General features: G+C 38.3%; 2 protein-coding genes and 1 pseudogene across 3 annotated transcripts; all 3 read right to left on the bottom strand.

Moving 5' to 3' along the window:
* Positions 1-6,734: 6,734 nt before the first annotated feature.
* On the bottom strand, positions 6,735-8,222 carry LOC146946368 (UDP-glycosyltransferase 43-like). The gene has a single exon (XM_085748892.1). It carries the CDS (start codon positions 8,133-8,135, stop codon positions 6,735-6,737), a length of 1,401 nt encoding a protein of 466 aa, XP_085605018.1. The 5' UTR covers positions 8,136-8,222.
* Positions 8,223-9,961: 1,739 nt separating this feature from the next.
* LOC146946369 (UDP-glycosyltransferase 43 pseudogene) lies at positions 9,962-12,461 on the bottom strand (annotated as a pseudogene). Its single transcript, XR_015026692.1, has one exon. The product of XR_015026692.1 is annotated as a UDP-glycosyltransferase 43 pseudogene (transcript).
* A 171-nt stretch (positions 12,462-12,632) lies between these two features.
* LOC146946370 (F-box/kelch-repeat protein At3g23880-like) lies at positions 12,633-13,601 on the bottom strand. Its single transcript, XM_085748204.1, has one exon. The coding sequence runs from the start codon at positions 13,599-13,601 to the stop codon at positions 12,633-12,635; it is 969 nt and encodes a 322-aa protein (XP_085604330.1).
* Positions 13,602-15,994: the final 2,393 nt, after the last annotated feature.

Genomic DNA, 15,994 nt, shown 5'->3' on the forward strand with positions numbered 1-15,994 from the left:
GCCATTCTCAGAGGCGCTCGCTTTCAGCGCGGCCACCTCCGCCTCGAGATCAGCTATTCTCTTGGTCGTCACCTCCCACTCGCGAGCAAGAGCATCTGCTCGAACAGCTTCCTCCATGGACGAGTTGTTGAAAAAGACGGCGACCTTCAAGGCTCTCATAGCACCAACAACCCCCTCGGTCACAGCACGAGTCCGGCCAGCAGTGCCCAAGTCACGAATGGCCTTCAGCTTAGAATCGCCAAGGTACAGAGAAGCCTGAGGACCAAAGCGATCAGACTGGGACCACACCTTCGGTAGCTGAAACAAGCCTTCATCAACAGGAGGAACACCCCGGGAAGGAGCAACGTCCTGAACTTGAACCTGCTTACCCTTGTCAAGGGAAGCAGTCCTCCTCCTCTTCAAGGGGACTTCCTCCTCCTCCGCCGGATCATCTGTCAAACGAGCATGAAACCACGCATCTGCCGTCCTCTCCCGCTGCTCATCTCTTCTTCTGCTGCCACTACCTTGACCGATCACTTTTTGGTTAGCCTTGTTCACTAGGGAACGGATATGGGACATCTTTCCTGCACGTGAAAAACAAGGACGAATCATTAGTCAGGAACTCAAGGTAACGAGCGGTAAAGAAAAACACATCAGAGCTAGCATACCTAGAAGAGCTAGAGGATCCTTGGAAAACACCAAAGAATGGGTATCAATCAATCGGGGTTTGGTAACAGGATTTCCTCGCAAATCCATCACCGAAACCCCGCCATCATCGACCACCACCGATCGAGAAAAAGAGTTCACAAACCTCACTAGTTTGGCGAAACTATCTTTGTCCCGCTCGGTCAACTTGTCATAACTAACCCTATACATGGTGGGCTCATGCTTCAGATGGTTACGACTCCAGTTATAACGGATTCGAGGAACGCGCGCAGGCGCGACACCACCCCCCCTGCGGGGCCTATCGACCATCTTCGAGACACTCTGAAGCGCTGTTTCCGTTCGAGGCCTCACCAGGATGAACCTCTCACGAAACTCGGCAACACCGGCACCAAAAACCTCAAAGAGAGAGGTGCGCTGACAAAACGACACCCAGCTACAACCGCCATCTGTGTCCAGATTCCGTCGGACAGCGAAGATAGCAAAGAAGAGGTCTCTCGAGGCAGAAAGTCAGAGGAAGCGACACACCAACTCAAAAGCCGACATATAGGCGAAGCAGTCGGGTCTCAGTTGGGAGGGACACACCTCCAGCCACTCTAGAACACCGGTCTGGAAAGAGGAAAAGGGAAGCCTAAAACCCACTTCCTTAAAAGTCGCTTGATACTGGGGAAACGATCTCTTGGGAAACGCGAGCATACTCGGTCCGCAGCCTTGGGGAGGAGGATCTCCCAATCTTCTTTCCTCCCTATTGGACAATGCGGAGCCACCCCAGCGCCGTCTACCGCAAACTGGGATGCCGCCCCTAAGATCTCCCCGCTTATCCAAGAATCAACGGACATTGCTCCTGTGTCCCCTCTTAAGTTCTCGCCTCGATCAAACCTGGAAGGAGGAAAATAGGGAGAAGGTCACTATCGTCTTCTCCGAAGCTAAGGGGTTCAATCACAAAGAAAAATTCTAGAAGGTCCGGGGGCACTCTAAAACAGTGAAAAAGGCATACGCTACGGCTAACCCTAACCCTAGAAGCACAAGCCTGTCGCCAATGTTTCTCTAAACACTAAACAGAAAACAGACAACATACCTACAAACTCTTTGATGCACGGTGGAAAACGCCTGAACCAACGACGGAAACCACCGAGTCAAACTACTTCTGCCCTAAGAAGCATGCATTCCTACGGTTTCTAAAAGCAGAACAGAAACTAAAATACAAAAGTAAAAGAAACGAGTCTCAGAACTCTACCTGTGAGGAAGAAGAGTTTGAAGTTGCGGTTGGGATGCGAAAACTCGAAAGAACTTTGCCTGTGGAAACTGTGAGAAATCTCTAAGTCTCTAAGAAATTCGAAAATACAGTGACTCTCCAAAACAACAGTGGAGCTATTTATACTCGTTGCACTAACCACCCAAAAGTCACAAAGTCTATCCGGTGCATCCCTTCACTCGCTACTCCTCCTTTAAAGCACTGCTTCGTCGGCCCAGATTCAATCATACCTCTTCATCCAAGGGCTATGATCCTTCACTACGTTTCTCCAAACGTCAGAATCCAATCAACGGTGATGATGGCACCTCAGAAATACAACCCGAGAACACGCTGGAAACTATAGGCACTCAAGTGCTACTAACAGCCTGCACACGTGTCACTCAGAAACCAAAGGTCATGTCCCCTCAACTTCTTCCTCGAGATGCTGGCATTAATTACGGAATGACATCCGACCAAACTGCCTGACGAGGGAATCTTTCCATCCAATCTCACCGCCGAACATATGCATACCGGACTCCGCCACATTGACGGGCGAATTTACATCGTTAAAGGGAGAACAAGCGCTTCGAGACAGGCGAGCCTATCTGGCCCAAAGCCTCAGCATTCTCAGTCCGCCTCGCAAACGATCCTCCAAGTCAAGGCACGCATAAGTCCGCTAACGAGATCCATCTCTACCTCTAGCATGGGGGACATACCAACTGAATTTCCTTTGAGATCGGCTCCTTACGAGCAAAACGCCCGCACTTAAGTCATCACTCTTTATCAAGAGCAACGACTTGGGGGGCTACTGTTCTGGACCGGCCAAAGAGATTCTTGGCCCATTTACTTAGGCCCAATATCATTCAAAGCCCAAACTCCACGTTTGGCATTATTGCTCACAACATACCCCCTCGCCGGAAGGGGGTGCACGAAGCAAAGAGACCGGTTCAAACGAACCCCAACGTCTCTCTTGCACGTTGTGCACGTTCCCGCAATAAAATCTCTGGCGGTTACACTTCCCACGATTTCGTAACCGCCAGAGCCAGGTGTGCCTCCTTAACGGCTCTGCAGCCCTCCACCTCTATAAATAGGGGACTCACCGCAATCCCCAAGGTAGAACTCTATCTCCTTCTAAAACCCTCACTATCTGATCTCTACTGACTTGAGCGTCGGAGTGCCTGCATGTACACACCCCCCATCCGCTCCAAGAAGCATCCTGACGCATTCCACCACCGTCACAACCACCGCATTCAAAGCACCGGCAGTCTCCTTCTGATCAGGTACGATCACATGGGCAGGATCAAACAATATGACAACACAATAGAATCTATTAAATTGGAGCGCAATTTTCCTAATCAAATATACAACAATCTGTGTAACTAAATCCAGTTTTGTATAATCCCAACCCCAACAACACAATCAATTTCAAAAATCCAAGGAGAAGTCAACATCGATGAGGTTTTCGAAGATCTAAGAAACAGAACCACACGTTATCAGAAACAAGATGAATACAGTAAAATTGTTTTCCAGTCAAGGTTTGAGAAAGTACTCTCTCTATTTCCCCTCATGTGAATCGGAAAGGTATGTGAAAAAGATGGGGTTTAATTTTATATAAGAGGGTAAAATGGGTAGTTTGGCTAAAATGTTGGGGTGAGGGTATAAATTTTGGGTGTAGGGTATAATTTCCTAATTATTATGTTGTCCAATTATATATGAATCTGGTCAATTTAGATGATTATTGTGGAAGTAAATATAGTTTTTGAGATATATTATTTGAACAACGTTGAGACAATTTATCAGACAACTAAAGATATATAAAATAAGAGTAGTGATATTTAAACAATCATTTGTGACAACTTATTTTTCCTCTTTTCTTATTGATCAAAAACAATAGAGAAAAAAAAAAGAAAGGAAGAACATAAGAAGATAATATGAGTATGAAAGAAAAAGTTATAAATATCATTTCTCATAAAACAAGTGAGTATTGATACAAAAACCAACCAAGCAAATAATGATTAAAAAACACACATTGCTTTGTTTATCTTTAATTGTCCGAAAATAGTTGTTCAAATAACATTTTTGATACCGAATAAAAAAAGTTAGTATATAATCATAGTTCCCTTTTGTAGGTTTGTTTTTCCTCAATTTATTGTTGGTTGTGTAATTGTTAATTAAATTAATTTTAAAATACCAGTAAACTAGTTAACAAAACATCACCTACAAAAATAAAATCATCCACAACTTTTGTTCATTTATTTTTCTAAAGAACAATAACTTATGTAAATAAGAGCAGCTTTTGGTTAAATAACTTATGTAAATAAGAACATATATATTTAGCATTCTTCACAAGTGTTTTATACATTTTTTTTCTTTCCTCCGTGAGTTTAGCTCAATTGATAAGAACAATGCATAATATATGCGAGGTTCGGGGTTTGAACCCCGGACACCACAAAAAAAACATTTTTTTAATAAATAAGTTTGAAATTCATACGAAAATTAGTGAAACAATTTTTTACTAATATTTTCTTGTCTCGTAGCCAAACTTCATATATTAATTATACGTTTTCGGTCCTAAAATATAAGCAAAAATTTATCAATAAAAATTAATGTATTTGATTCAAAATTTGTACAAAATACGTCAACTTATATTGATCTGATCCATTTCTGCTTACATTTTGGGACAGATAGTATATGAATGACTCGTTGTAAGACTACAAAAAAAAAATCATACGATAATTTTACCATCAAATTACAATGTAATGAAAAATTTAAACCATTTATGCGGTGTTTATGATGTCTTGCTTTTAACCCCAGGGGCCTTAAATTAAGTGGCAGGCCATTGCTATTGTAGATATATTGCCACCACCATCAATTTGGGGGACCAATCTTATCAAGTAGTCGTTAAAGCCTAAAGGGTTAATTCTTGCATGCCCTTTGTCTCTCAAAAGAACCTGATTCTACACTCATTAGCATCGCTTTCTCTTTGGTATCAATTGATGAGCTTTGTGCATGTGTCTTAATAAAAAGGAAAAAATAGGGAAGAAAATATTAAACTGGTCAACAATGAGCAAATTCACCAACAGGTAGAATAACAGGTGAGAGGTGATGTCTATAAGAATTTCTGTTCCTCTTATGCCATATTTGTTTTAGTTAAAAAAAGTTTGAAAATAATGGTTTAAAAATAAAAAAAACACTATTGAAATTATTTAGGTATTACTTTGTTGATGATGGTTAGCATGGTGAAATTAAATGGTTGGATCATTATAGAGAAGTTAAAAAATAACTATTTAATAACAAACAAATTCAATGATCAAAAATTAGTACATTTTTTTGTTGACGTACTTGACTAAATAAGTTATCCATATTAAATTTTAACCATTGCATTTATTTATTATTGAACCAAAAGTAATTGAGCCCCATAAGGTAGCTACTAAGTATTTTGACATTAGATTTCTTCAATTCGTAAAATTATACGATCACCGATACAGATTGTCAGATCAAAATTAAGTTATGGATGCAAATTGACATCTTAAAGGCAATTGATTCACTTGTCTTTGCTATTCTTATAACATTGCTGACAACATAAAATGCTCAACTCCAAATCTACATTTTCAGCTGCAATTTCACCCTATAAACACAATATGAGAATGATGATTAGTATAGATCAATGATAAATTGAGGGGGGTGGGGGCGGGGGTGTTATTTCATATATCTCATCATTGAAAAGAGAAGAATATAATATATGTGGAGGACTTGTTTTATGGGCTCATTCTATCTTCTAAGGTGAGCAAGTGATACCGAAGATGTGCCAAAGGAAAATTGTTCCTTACACTACTAGCAATTGCTAACAAACACCTCAAACTATAAAAAAAATGTAACCAACCATAGTTAATAACTGTTCGCTGTTGAACGAGAACGAGGGTTAGGAACCGTTCGAAACTCAGACTTGAACAAACCAAATACGAAATAGCATCACTGGTAGTTAACTACGGTTCTATGGATCAATGTTAAAACCGATGAATAAATTGAAATCATTATCCAAGTATAGAAACTACATTGAACTCTTGATGTCAGCACTTGCCAATCTAATAGAAACTATGTTTGTAAATTGATCCACCACTCTTGTTGCAATTACTTTTAGAGTTGAAAATGGATTCCATCTAACAATAGTCACACTACCTGCCAAAAAAAGAATAACTTCCCGCCACATCAATCTGGAAGTATGCATTCATCTCTCAATATGTCCATTGTGGCTACAAGCTGATAAATCAAAGAGCTGCAGTGGCGACAACATATGCACCGTCTTCATCCATGGAACGGAACGGAACTTAACTAAAGTTAGGGGAATTTTCGGGTGCTTGTGAGCAATTGTTAAGTGTCCAAAGAACAATTTTCGTACCATAGACCTTATTTTGCACCATCCGAATACCACATCTACTTTGGGTATCTAATTTGTGTTCAAGCCCATTTCTCTGTTTTTTGTTTTTTTTTTTACCAAAGAAGAGTTTGGATTAATATTAAGATGAACGACTAATAATTGGTGAGGGTGAGTGAAGAAGTGGTGCAAATTTCTTCAGCCTTTGATGAGTTTTCCTCAATATTTGAACATAGAGTGAGAAAGTGAAGAAGAATTTTCAGAATTCCGGATAGTGTTTTGAAAATGAAATATGAACATGATGTTTTTAGAAATTTGTGATTAAATTGTACCAATGGTGTAACTAGGATATTGTTGGGGTGTAATTATAAATAATTTTTTTAATTTTAAGGTAAAAGCCGAAGCTTGACATTAGAACAACAAGAGAACTAATTATTTTATTTCTCAGAATGATTTTTTTTACTAGATAATAACAGGAGCTGGTCATTTTGTTAACTCTTGAATGAGAGATACAAGGTTAGTATAAGAGGATCCATTATCCATCAAAGCAACTCGACACTTTTCACTCATTTCTTTAACCTTCCTCCTAATCTCATCACTATTGTTCATCAAGGTAGTAACACCATTCTCGACTTCTTCTGCCCGTACCAAATTCCCACCCGCCCTATAATCCAACCTAATCTCCACGGCTAATCCCAATTCCCTAACCATCTCGAACGCATTCATTTGTTGTTCTGCATAAACCGGCCACGTGGCAATCGTCACACCATACCACACACTCTCCAATATCGAGTTCCAACCACAATGCGACACAAATCCACCCACTGCCTTGTGGGCCAGCACCTTGGCTTGTGGAACCCACCCACACACGATACCCATCCCCACGGTTCGTCTCAAAAATCCATCTGGTAGAACATTCTCATAACTCACAAAATCTCTTGGGTCCTCCAATTGGGCCTTAGGAGGTTCCCTTAAAGCCCACAAAAATCTAATCCCAGCCTGTTCAAGCCCAATAGCAATCTGCTCCACCTGTTTTACTTCAAAACTTCCCAAACTACCGAAACATAAAAAAACCACAGATTTAACGGGCTGCAAATCAAGCCACTCCATGATGTAATTATACTGTACCGGGTTTGGATCCCATTGGACCGGTCCAACAAGGTCAAGAACCGGTCCAATTGGGTAAACAGGTGGAAGCCGCATATCATTATGAAGTGATTCAAGAGCGTAAGGTTCAAGCCCTTTTAATGTATTTACGATAATACCCTTTGTTTCTTTGTACATTCTTGCATGGTATGAAACCCAAAAATAAGCATCTTCCTTGAACATGAAGTTAGGCAAAACAGGTCTCGGAAGCGGGTTTTTGAGACATGGAATTTTAAACTCATTTTTCGATTCAACCGATTCCAGTCGGGGTAAGTGGAGCATGAATCCAAGAAAACTCGCTGGTGATGCGAAGAAGAGGTAGCAAGGAGCAGAAATCTCGGCAGCTACATCAATTATAGTGGTGGAGAACATGTCAACGAACAAAGCAGCAAGTTTAAACGAGTCAGAGCCTGACTCGGTTGATGTGATGTTGAGGAGTGCATCTTTTATGTTGTTTTTGTGATTTTGTATGAGAAGAGAAATGAAAGCTATAGATGATTGATACTGATCTGGTGTGGGAGGGTCTACTATAGGAAGGTGGAGGAAGCGAATATTAGTGGCGGATGAAGGACGTGATTGGATGTAAGTGTTAACAAGTGGTCGTTGTGGCATGGTGATGATGAGAATGGTTGCAGAGAATTGAGGGTTGTGTTTGGTTATGAGGTTAGCAAATTCAACGATGGGAACAATGTTTCCAATTGCTGGTGTTGCTACGAAAACTACCTCAAATTTAGTCATGATGATTGATGATTATGAGATGGATAGGATAGAGTCACTAGAGTGATCTATTATTAAGATGTAAATATATAAAAACAATTTTGTTGCGTGTGGTATGAATATTTTAGTATGTTTTGATATTTATATATCACTATTCAAAGTCACACTATGCATATTTTCTGTATTTACCTTGTCTGGTCTTTGTCCCAGTCAAAGTCATGCACTCATGTTAAGAATAATGTTTATTTAAATAAATTCAAAAATAATAATTTAATCATTAATTGAAAAAGCTAGCTGTCTTGAAATAAATTTTGAAATTAATAGGGTCAAGAAAATTCTGTTCTGTAGATAGCAATAGAAATTTAACAATTTTAGAAGAAAACTAGAAAATTTATAGAAGAAAAATTGATAGGCATTTTGATTCAATTGACTGGAGTAAGATGATATTCAATTGAGTGTGTTTTTGCAGAGGATTCAATTGAGGCGTGGAAGTAGTAGTAGTATTTTTTTTTTTTTTTGAGAGGATGGTAGTAGTTTTTTTTTTAGGTGAAGGATGGTAGTAGCAGCACCTTTAGACATAAACCCATTTGAGTTTGTCTTGCGGCGTTGATTTGAGACTCTGAGTGTATTTCTCATAAGGTTTTTGTTCGATTTTTTCGATGTCAATTTCGATGGATTAATTTAATATTTTTTTTTTAAAAAGTAGCTTTAGACATTTTGGACATCATGGTCCACTACCACATAGGCACATACACACTGCCATTCTCCCAGCATGCCCAGAAGAAGATTAGAAGAAGTTTATAACGTTGATTCTTCTCATGCATTGCAAGTCAAACATACTCCCATTTTAGCATGACTTGGATATTTATCAAGGGACTATGTAATGAGAAGCACGAGGAAAATCTAAAGCTGGAAGATGCCGCTTTTGATTGTTACAAGGATGAATTTGAGAATGCTCTTCAACAGATTCGCGCACTTCACCCTGACATTGATCTTTCCGGAGCAGATTCGAGTATGCGTGTCCTATTGGAGTCATTCTGCTCCATATGGTATTCTATTGGAGTCATTTTGCGTTGTCAAGTGTCAACCAACTTGTTTCCATTGTGGATTGGAGTAGTGTCTCATATCTTTCTGATCATTTTCTTTGCAGAATTAGCAAAAATTTTCATTCGTAGACCATATGAGATACTTCTCCACCTTAGAGGCTCAGCTAAACAAAATTACAATCAGAAAAACACAAGAAAACAATGACATAATTTTGTTTATATTGAATTTCAAACACTCCTATATTTCCTGTTTTTGCTACATGCTTCACTGCCAACTTCCATATGAGCTGTCTGTGATCCTTTGATTTCTTGATAAGCCTCTGCCTCTTGTTTTTCACTTCCAATTCTTTTCAACTGCACTACAGAATCTGTTGTTACCATTAAATATACTTCGGCACCTTCGCGTGAGCTGAGATAGTTGAGACTAAAGTGATCTACTAGGAGTCTAGGACATTTCAATAGGTTGAGGCCAAGAAGAACTGAAGCTGCAAAGAAAAACTAATGACAACTCAATAAATTGCCATATCTCTTAATATGTAAGTTTTAAATATTTATTGATCTGTTTAATTTCTGACTATGTTTATGTGGTCGAACGTATTATATACTAACTTAGGTACAGAGCTGCAATTTTTTTTATAGTGAACAAATTATTTCATTCATTTGTAGAAACAGTACAAAAGGCTTATTCAGTTTTCATAAAGGCATTACCAATCCAGCTTTGGTTCCAAAGCTATAAGCTAAACCTACCCGATGTAAAATTCTACTGATATATTCATTTTTTTTAATTTTTACTAAATGATATATCTTATATGGGTTGATCATTTTGTCAACTCTTGAATCAGAGACATAAGGTTGGTATAAGACGATCCATTCTCCATCAAACTAACTCTACACTTTTTACTCATCTCTTTTACCTTCCTCCTAATCTCATCACTGTTGTTCATCAAAGTACTAACACCATTCTTAACCTCTTCTGCCCGCACCAGATCCCCACCTACCCTATAGTCCAGCCTAATCTCCACCGCTAATCCCAATTCCCTAACCATCTGGAATGCATTCATTTGTTGCTCCGCATAGACCGGCCACGTGGCAATTGGCACACCAAACCACAAACTCTCCAATATCGAGTTCCAACCACAATGCGACACGAATCCACCCACCGCCTTGTGGGCCAGTACCTTGGCTTGTGGGACCCATCCACATACTATACCCATTCCCACAGTCCGTTCCAAAAACCCATCCGGTAGAACATTCTCGTAACTCGCATAGTCTCTCGGGTCTGCTAATTGCGCCTTCGGAGGAGGTCCACGTAAAGCCCATAAAAATCTAATGCCGACCCGTTCTAGTCCAATAGCAATTTGCTCTACTTGTTTTACTTCAAGACTTCCCAAGCTACCAAAGCAAACAAAAACCACAGACCCAACAGGCTGCAAATCTAGCCACTCCATAATATGATTATACTGGACTGGGTTTGGGTCCCATTGGACCGGTCCAACAAGGTCAAGAACCGGTCCAATCGGGTAAACAGGTGGAAGTTGCAAATCGTTGTAAAGTGATTGAAGAGCATAAGGTTCAAGCTCTTGTAATGTATTTACCACAATACCTTTTGTTTCTCTGTACCTCTTTGCATGGTATGAAACCCATGAATAAGCGTCTTCTTCGGTTTTCCAGTCCAAGACCAAGTTAGGCAAAACAAGTTTCGGAAGCAAGTTTTGGAAAGTCGGAATTTCAAACTCATTTTCCAATTCAACTGATTTGAGTTGAGGAATGTGCAGCGTGAATCCGAGAAAACTCGCAGGCGATGCGAAGAAGAGGTAGCAAGGTACGGATATCTCATTCGCAACATCGATGATGGTGGTGGAGAACATGTCAACAAACAAAGCAGCGAGTTTAACCGAGTTGTTTTTTGTGAGGCTGAGGAGTGTGTTTTTTATGTTGTTTGTGTGTTTTTGTATGAGGAAGGAAATATAAGCGATTAATGATTGGTATTGATCAGGTGTTGGAGGGTCTACGGTAGGAAGGTGGATGAAACGGAGATTAGTTGCGGAGGAAGGACGTGATTGGAGGTAAGTGTTAACGAGTGGTAGCTTTGGTATGTTGATGATAAGAATGGTTGCAAAGAGTTGAGGGTGGTGTTTGGTTAGATGGTTAGCAAATTCAACTGTGGGAACCATGTTTCCAATGGTTGGTGTTGAAATGAAAACCACCTCAAATTTAGTCATGATGATGATTGAGTCACTACTACAGTCTTCTCTAGATTGTGTGATATCGTGTGGTATGAATGCATATATAATAATGAGGAAAAAATATAATGGCCAATGAGGAATAGAGAGAGATAATGTTATATTTTGGAGTTTAGTTAGGTACATCAATTATAGATAATGGCAGTGAGACAAATGCATAGAATTTTGTAAACTACATTATCAAGAAGATGTGCAATACAAGGCATCACTGTCCAAAGGTAAAAGACAAGCATTGAGTCTTTGGCATTTGTACACTTTGCTCACAATAAACCAAGCAATTAGTAATAAAATTGACACAATGCTTACCAAATGTGTGATAGAAGTAAAATACAAGCCAGCTTGCAATCACTAAAACAATATTCAAATGAAGTATGCAGTAAGTAATAACAATATCAAGTTACAACCCAAAATACCAAACCAGTAAATATACAAAAATTCACTACCATCAGCCATAAAAACTAATGTAAAAATGGTTACAAGATAAAAATCCTAAGATAAAACCAAAATACAAGCATATATAACATTTTCAAGCCACAACATATACTCCTGTGTGACACACGCTACTGTTCCATATTTAACACTCCCCATTCCATGTATTAAAAGATGTAAAAGTTTTGTAATACTAATCTTTCATAAATATTGGAGCAAAAATGATTTTGTTAGTAAGTTAATGTTTTGGAATTTATTAAATGCTGACCAAGTTTTGTTTGTTAATTTTTTCTAGTGCTTTGGTAGTATGATAAAGGGTTGGAGTCAACGTGTGATTAAATTTCACTTCAAATAGCTCTAGGCTTCCTCACATTGTAATATAGGAACAAAACTACATTGATCTTGCTATGATCTTGCTCACAAGTTTTAGTTCAACCGGCAAAAATGCCGGAATTGTTAGGCCAGACGCCGTGACCAAGGTTCGTACCCCAACTCCTCCATTTATGTGTGTGAGTTTTCAATAACTATTGTAATTTTGTCTATCCACAAAAATTAAAAGAAAAACTCCGATTGAATTTGAACAACCTAATTTCATTCATATGCAGAAACTGTACCAAGGCTTGTCCATCTTAGCAATGACATGATGAAAAACCAGTTTGCTGTCAGTAATAGCAAATATCAAATTACAAGAAAATACCAAACCAGTTATCACAAAACCATTATGTCGAAAGAGAGTTACATCGAAAATTCACTAAAAGGAGTAACTAAAAAGTAATGTATGCTAAAAAGTAAATGTGCACTTACAATAATGGTGATACAAGACTCTCATGGTAAACATATTGTATATACATGCAACCACTAATCCCAGGGGAATCCACCCTACCATTATTTAAGTTGTAGAAGACCAACTTATCCCATATCAGCACAACAACACGATCTTCAAGAATCAGCACTGGTTTAATATAATAAAACGTGTGTTGTACATGATTCCGTAACTGCTCATGAGGGATCATCATCAACCTAGTCCAGGATTCAGCAACTCCATATGTTTTCATCAACCACAAAACCGAATGAGTTTTGTTCTCGTCAAAATACACATAAAGACAGTTATTGGAAACACATAACCTAGGATTGCAGACATTGACACCATCATGTTCAGGCAGCAGCAATTCCTTATAAATCTCCTTTTCAAGATCAAAGGAAATAATCACTTCTTGATTAGTACCCGATTTCCGTTTTACCCAATTCAAAGTGCCACTCACAAATTTCAGATCCCACCCAATGTCAGGTTCAGGGAAATACGGAATGGTTTTCAGAGAATTCTCACTAAAAGTATACAATTTGGTCACAATTTTTGTATAACCACTATAATCATCAGTGGAACTTTTCATATGTACTAGCACCTTGTACTTATCATGAACATGATCAAAGCCAAAGCCATGATATGTGATCATGCGTCTATATGAATAACGATAAAGGCTGGGAGATTTTTTGGATTTCAATCTAATAGAAGGGTTCCACAATCGAACACAACCATCATGCTTATCAAATAGACACAACAACCCATTGCACGAACCAAAAATAGTATATTCAGTTTCTAAGTCGAACTCAGCAGCTTTAGGTTCTAACGAGTCCTGGAAAAAGCGTTTCATGCTGAAGCTAACAGATTTGGCAGGTTGTGATAGGTTTTCAAGCAATGACTCAACTGGGAGAGATATGATATATTCTAAAGAAGAAAATAAATGCTGGTGAGTTATGTTTGGACTCATGGTTAAGCTCTGAAGGTGACTTTTTACGAAACAGGGATCAGAGATTAGGGTTTTCCATGATTTGCAAACAAGTTTCAATTGCAGTAGGGATCTCACTGGAAGTCTCAAGAGGATCTGAAAGACGACATCATCCGGCAAGACGGGTGATGGTCGCCGCCAGTGAAGTAAACCGTCACTCATTGAATTTGAGGATATGTGTTGTGAATTGTTTGCAGAAGAAAGTTACGTTGGGTATAAGGAGGGCTGTTTGACGATGGACTAAAAAATAGTGTGAATCTATATTGTGTATACAAGAAAATAGGGGATTTTGGTGTAACTTTTTAATTATTTCAATTATACCCTTATACAAATTTTTATAAAATATTATATTGTTGGTGTTAAAAAAAAGATAAAAATAAAGAATATTATCTTGTGTCATTGAAAAAAATAATTATAGTTTGTTGAATTTGTTACAATTTGAAAGTAACATATATTTATATTTATAATTTTCATAAAAATTAAAATTTCAACCGTTCATAATTTAGTAAAATAAAAAGAGAGGTCCTCGTGAACTTAGCTCAGTTGTTATGGACAATGCATAAAAATATACAAAGGTACGAGGTTCAAATCCCAACCACCACCAAAAAAATAAATAAAAAGAGAGCGAAAAGAGAGATTGAGTGATAAGAACTGGTTTCCCTAAAAAAAAGTGATAAGTGCTGTTTATTTTTTTTAGTTGGAGTTTAATTGGGATAATATTATTTTTAAATATCTTTAAAAAAATTAAAATTTGAATTTTCACTAATATAATAATAATAATATACTAAAATTAATGTCCGTCGATTTTACTAACATGACATGATGTATCTTTTATTCTCATGAAATTTTTGAAGATTACATGGTCATTTTGCAAATAATCAGATTGGTCGTTACATTCTCAATCCCTATCCCTGTTTTTCTAACTTTATCAAACAACCTTATGATTTGTCAAGAAAAAACCTAGAAAAATGTAGATTGTTCCTTGATTTTTGATTTTCACCATGAATCCTTTTTTATGTAGAAATTTTCTCCATGAATCCAATATCCTAAACAAATTTAAATTTGATATTGAAAACAGTGATAAGGTCGGTTATAAATCCCTCTTTAAGAAAAATAAAATGATTACTAAAAAAGTAAAAATCAATTACTAATGTAATTATTTTTTTTTCCCGATCAAACTAATATAAGAAAAAAAATAAAGGCTTTTTTTTGACAAAATAATAAAGTTAGTATCCACTAAACTTCATTAAATGTCCTACGTTCAACCATTAAAATAGAATAAGAAAGTCCTAAAAAGAAATAGAATAAGAAAGTTAATTTTTTGAGAGAGAATAATAAAGTTAATGTCTCGCTAATTTGCATATAAAGTAAAATTAAATTTAATAGAAATACCGCATTAATGTTAATTTTGACGGTGTTTTACATATAAAATAACAAAATATTTAATAGAAACACTACATTGACGATGAGAGAGAGTGGTCCAGTGAGAAAGAGAAGCGGTTACCCTATCCACCGAGGGCCACCGCGACGGTATTCACCTTCGCCGGAAGTGAGGTACTATACAGGGGGGATCTAAGCAGGGTGCCACTAAATGGGAGGGATAGGGGAGAGTGGTCCGACGTGAGACCGTGAAGAGGGAAAGCGTAGGAACAGGTGGCAGACAGACAGGTCAGGCTTTGGGAGGAGCAGCGGCGTGGAGGTTCAAGGCAGCAAGGGCAGTATAGGGTTAGGGCAAGGTTTGGTTCTAAATGGGGAGATTTTGAATCTGAGGATTCACATGATTTTTGTGAGCCGATTCTTTCCAATGATGGGCAGGTCATACTACAGTAATCACGTCATGATCGGTTTCATGGTGAAGAATCACACAGGGAAGGAATACTATCACCGTGTCACCAATGGCGTTCGTTGTCTCGGAGAAGGTATCACAGTCGTATGAATAATCGTGCAGGTTCTAGGGTTGAGAGGTAGCGCCGTATTTCGTTTTCACCAGAAAGGAAACCTTGCAACACAAATTGATAGAAGGGGCTAATGTGTTTTGCGTAGGGGAGCTCATTGTGCACTGATGAAAAAACAGCAACGTCCCTTAGATACAGTACGACAAGAAGCAGAATTACAGCGTCATCATTGTTTTGGACGTGCAGACATCAGGGAGATGGAAACCAGGCCTCGGTCTACTGTACAGGAAGGTAATGTTAACAAGGGTATAGCAAGCGCTGATGTTACTGAGATGCGGACAGAAAACATTCCTAAAACCGGAATGCAACAGAATGATAATAACGGTACAGTAAACCAGAATTTCGTCTCATTTTATTTTACCAATGTTCCGGACGATATTTCTTATTATTCTTTACGGCAAGGATTTGAGGTGTGTGGGA

The sequence above is a fragment of the Medicago sativa genome, chromosome 2, assembly GCF_051527215.1.
Source record: "Medicago sativa cultivar Bolivia chromosome 2, Bolivia_mono, whole genome shotgun sequence".
NCBI classification, from domain to species: Eukaryota; Viridiplantae; Streptophyta; class Magnoliopsida; order Fabales; family Fabaceae; genus Medicago; species Medicago sativa.

What these genes read in the sequence shown, in the direction of transcription:
- LOC146946370 (XM_085748204.1), bottom strand. Translation starts at nt 13,601, where the DNA reads ATGAGTCCAAACATAACTCACCAGCATTTATTTTCTTCTTTAGAATAT.
- LOC146946368 (XM_085748892.1), bottom strand. Translation starts at nt 8,135, where the DNA reads ATGACTAAATTTGAGGTAGTTTTCGTAGCAACACCAGCAATTGGAAAC.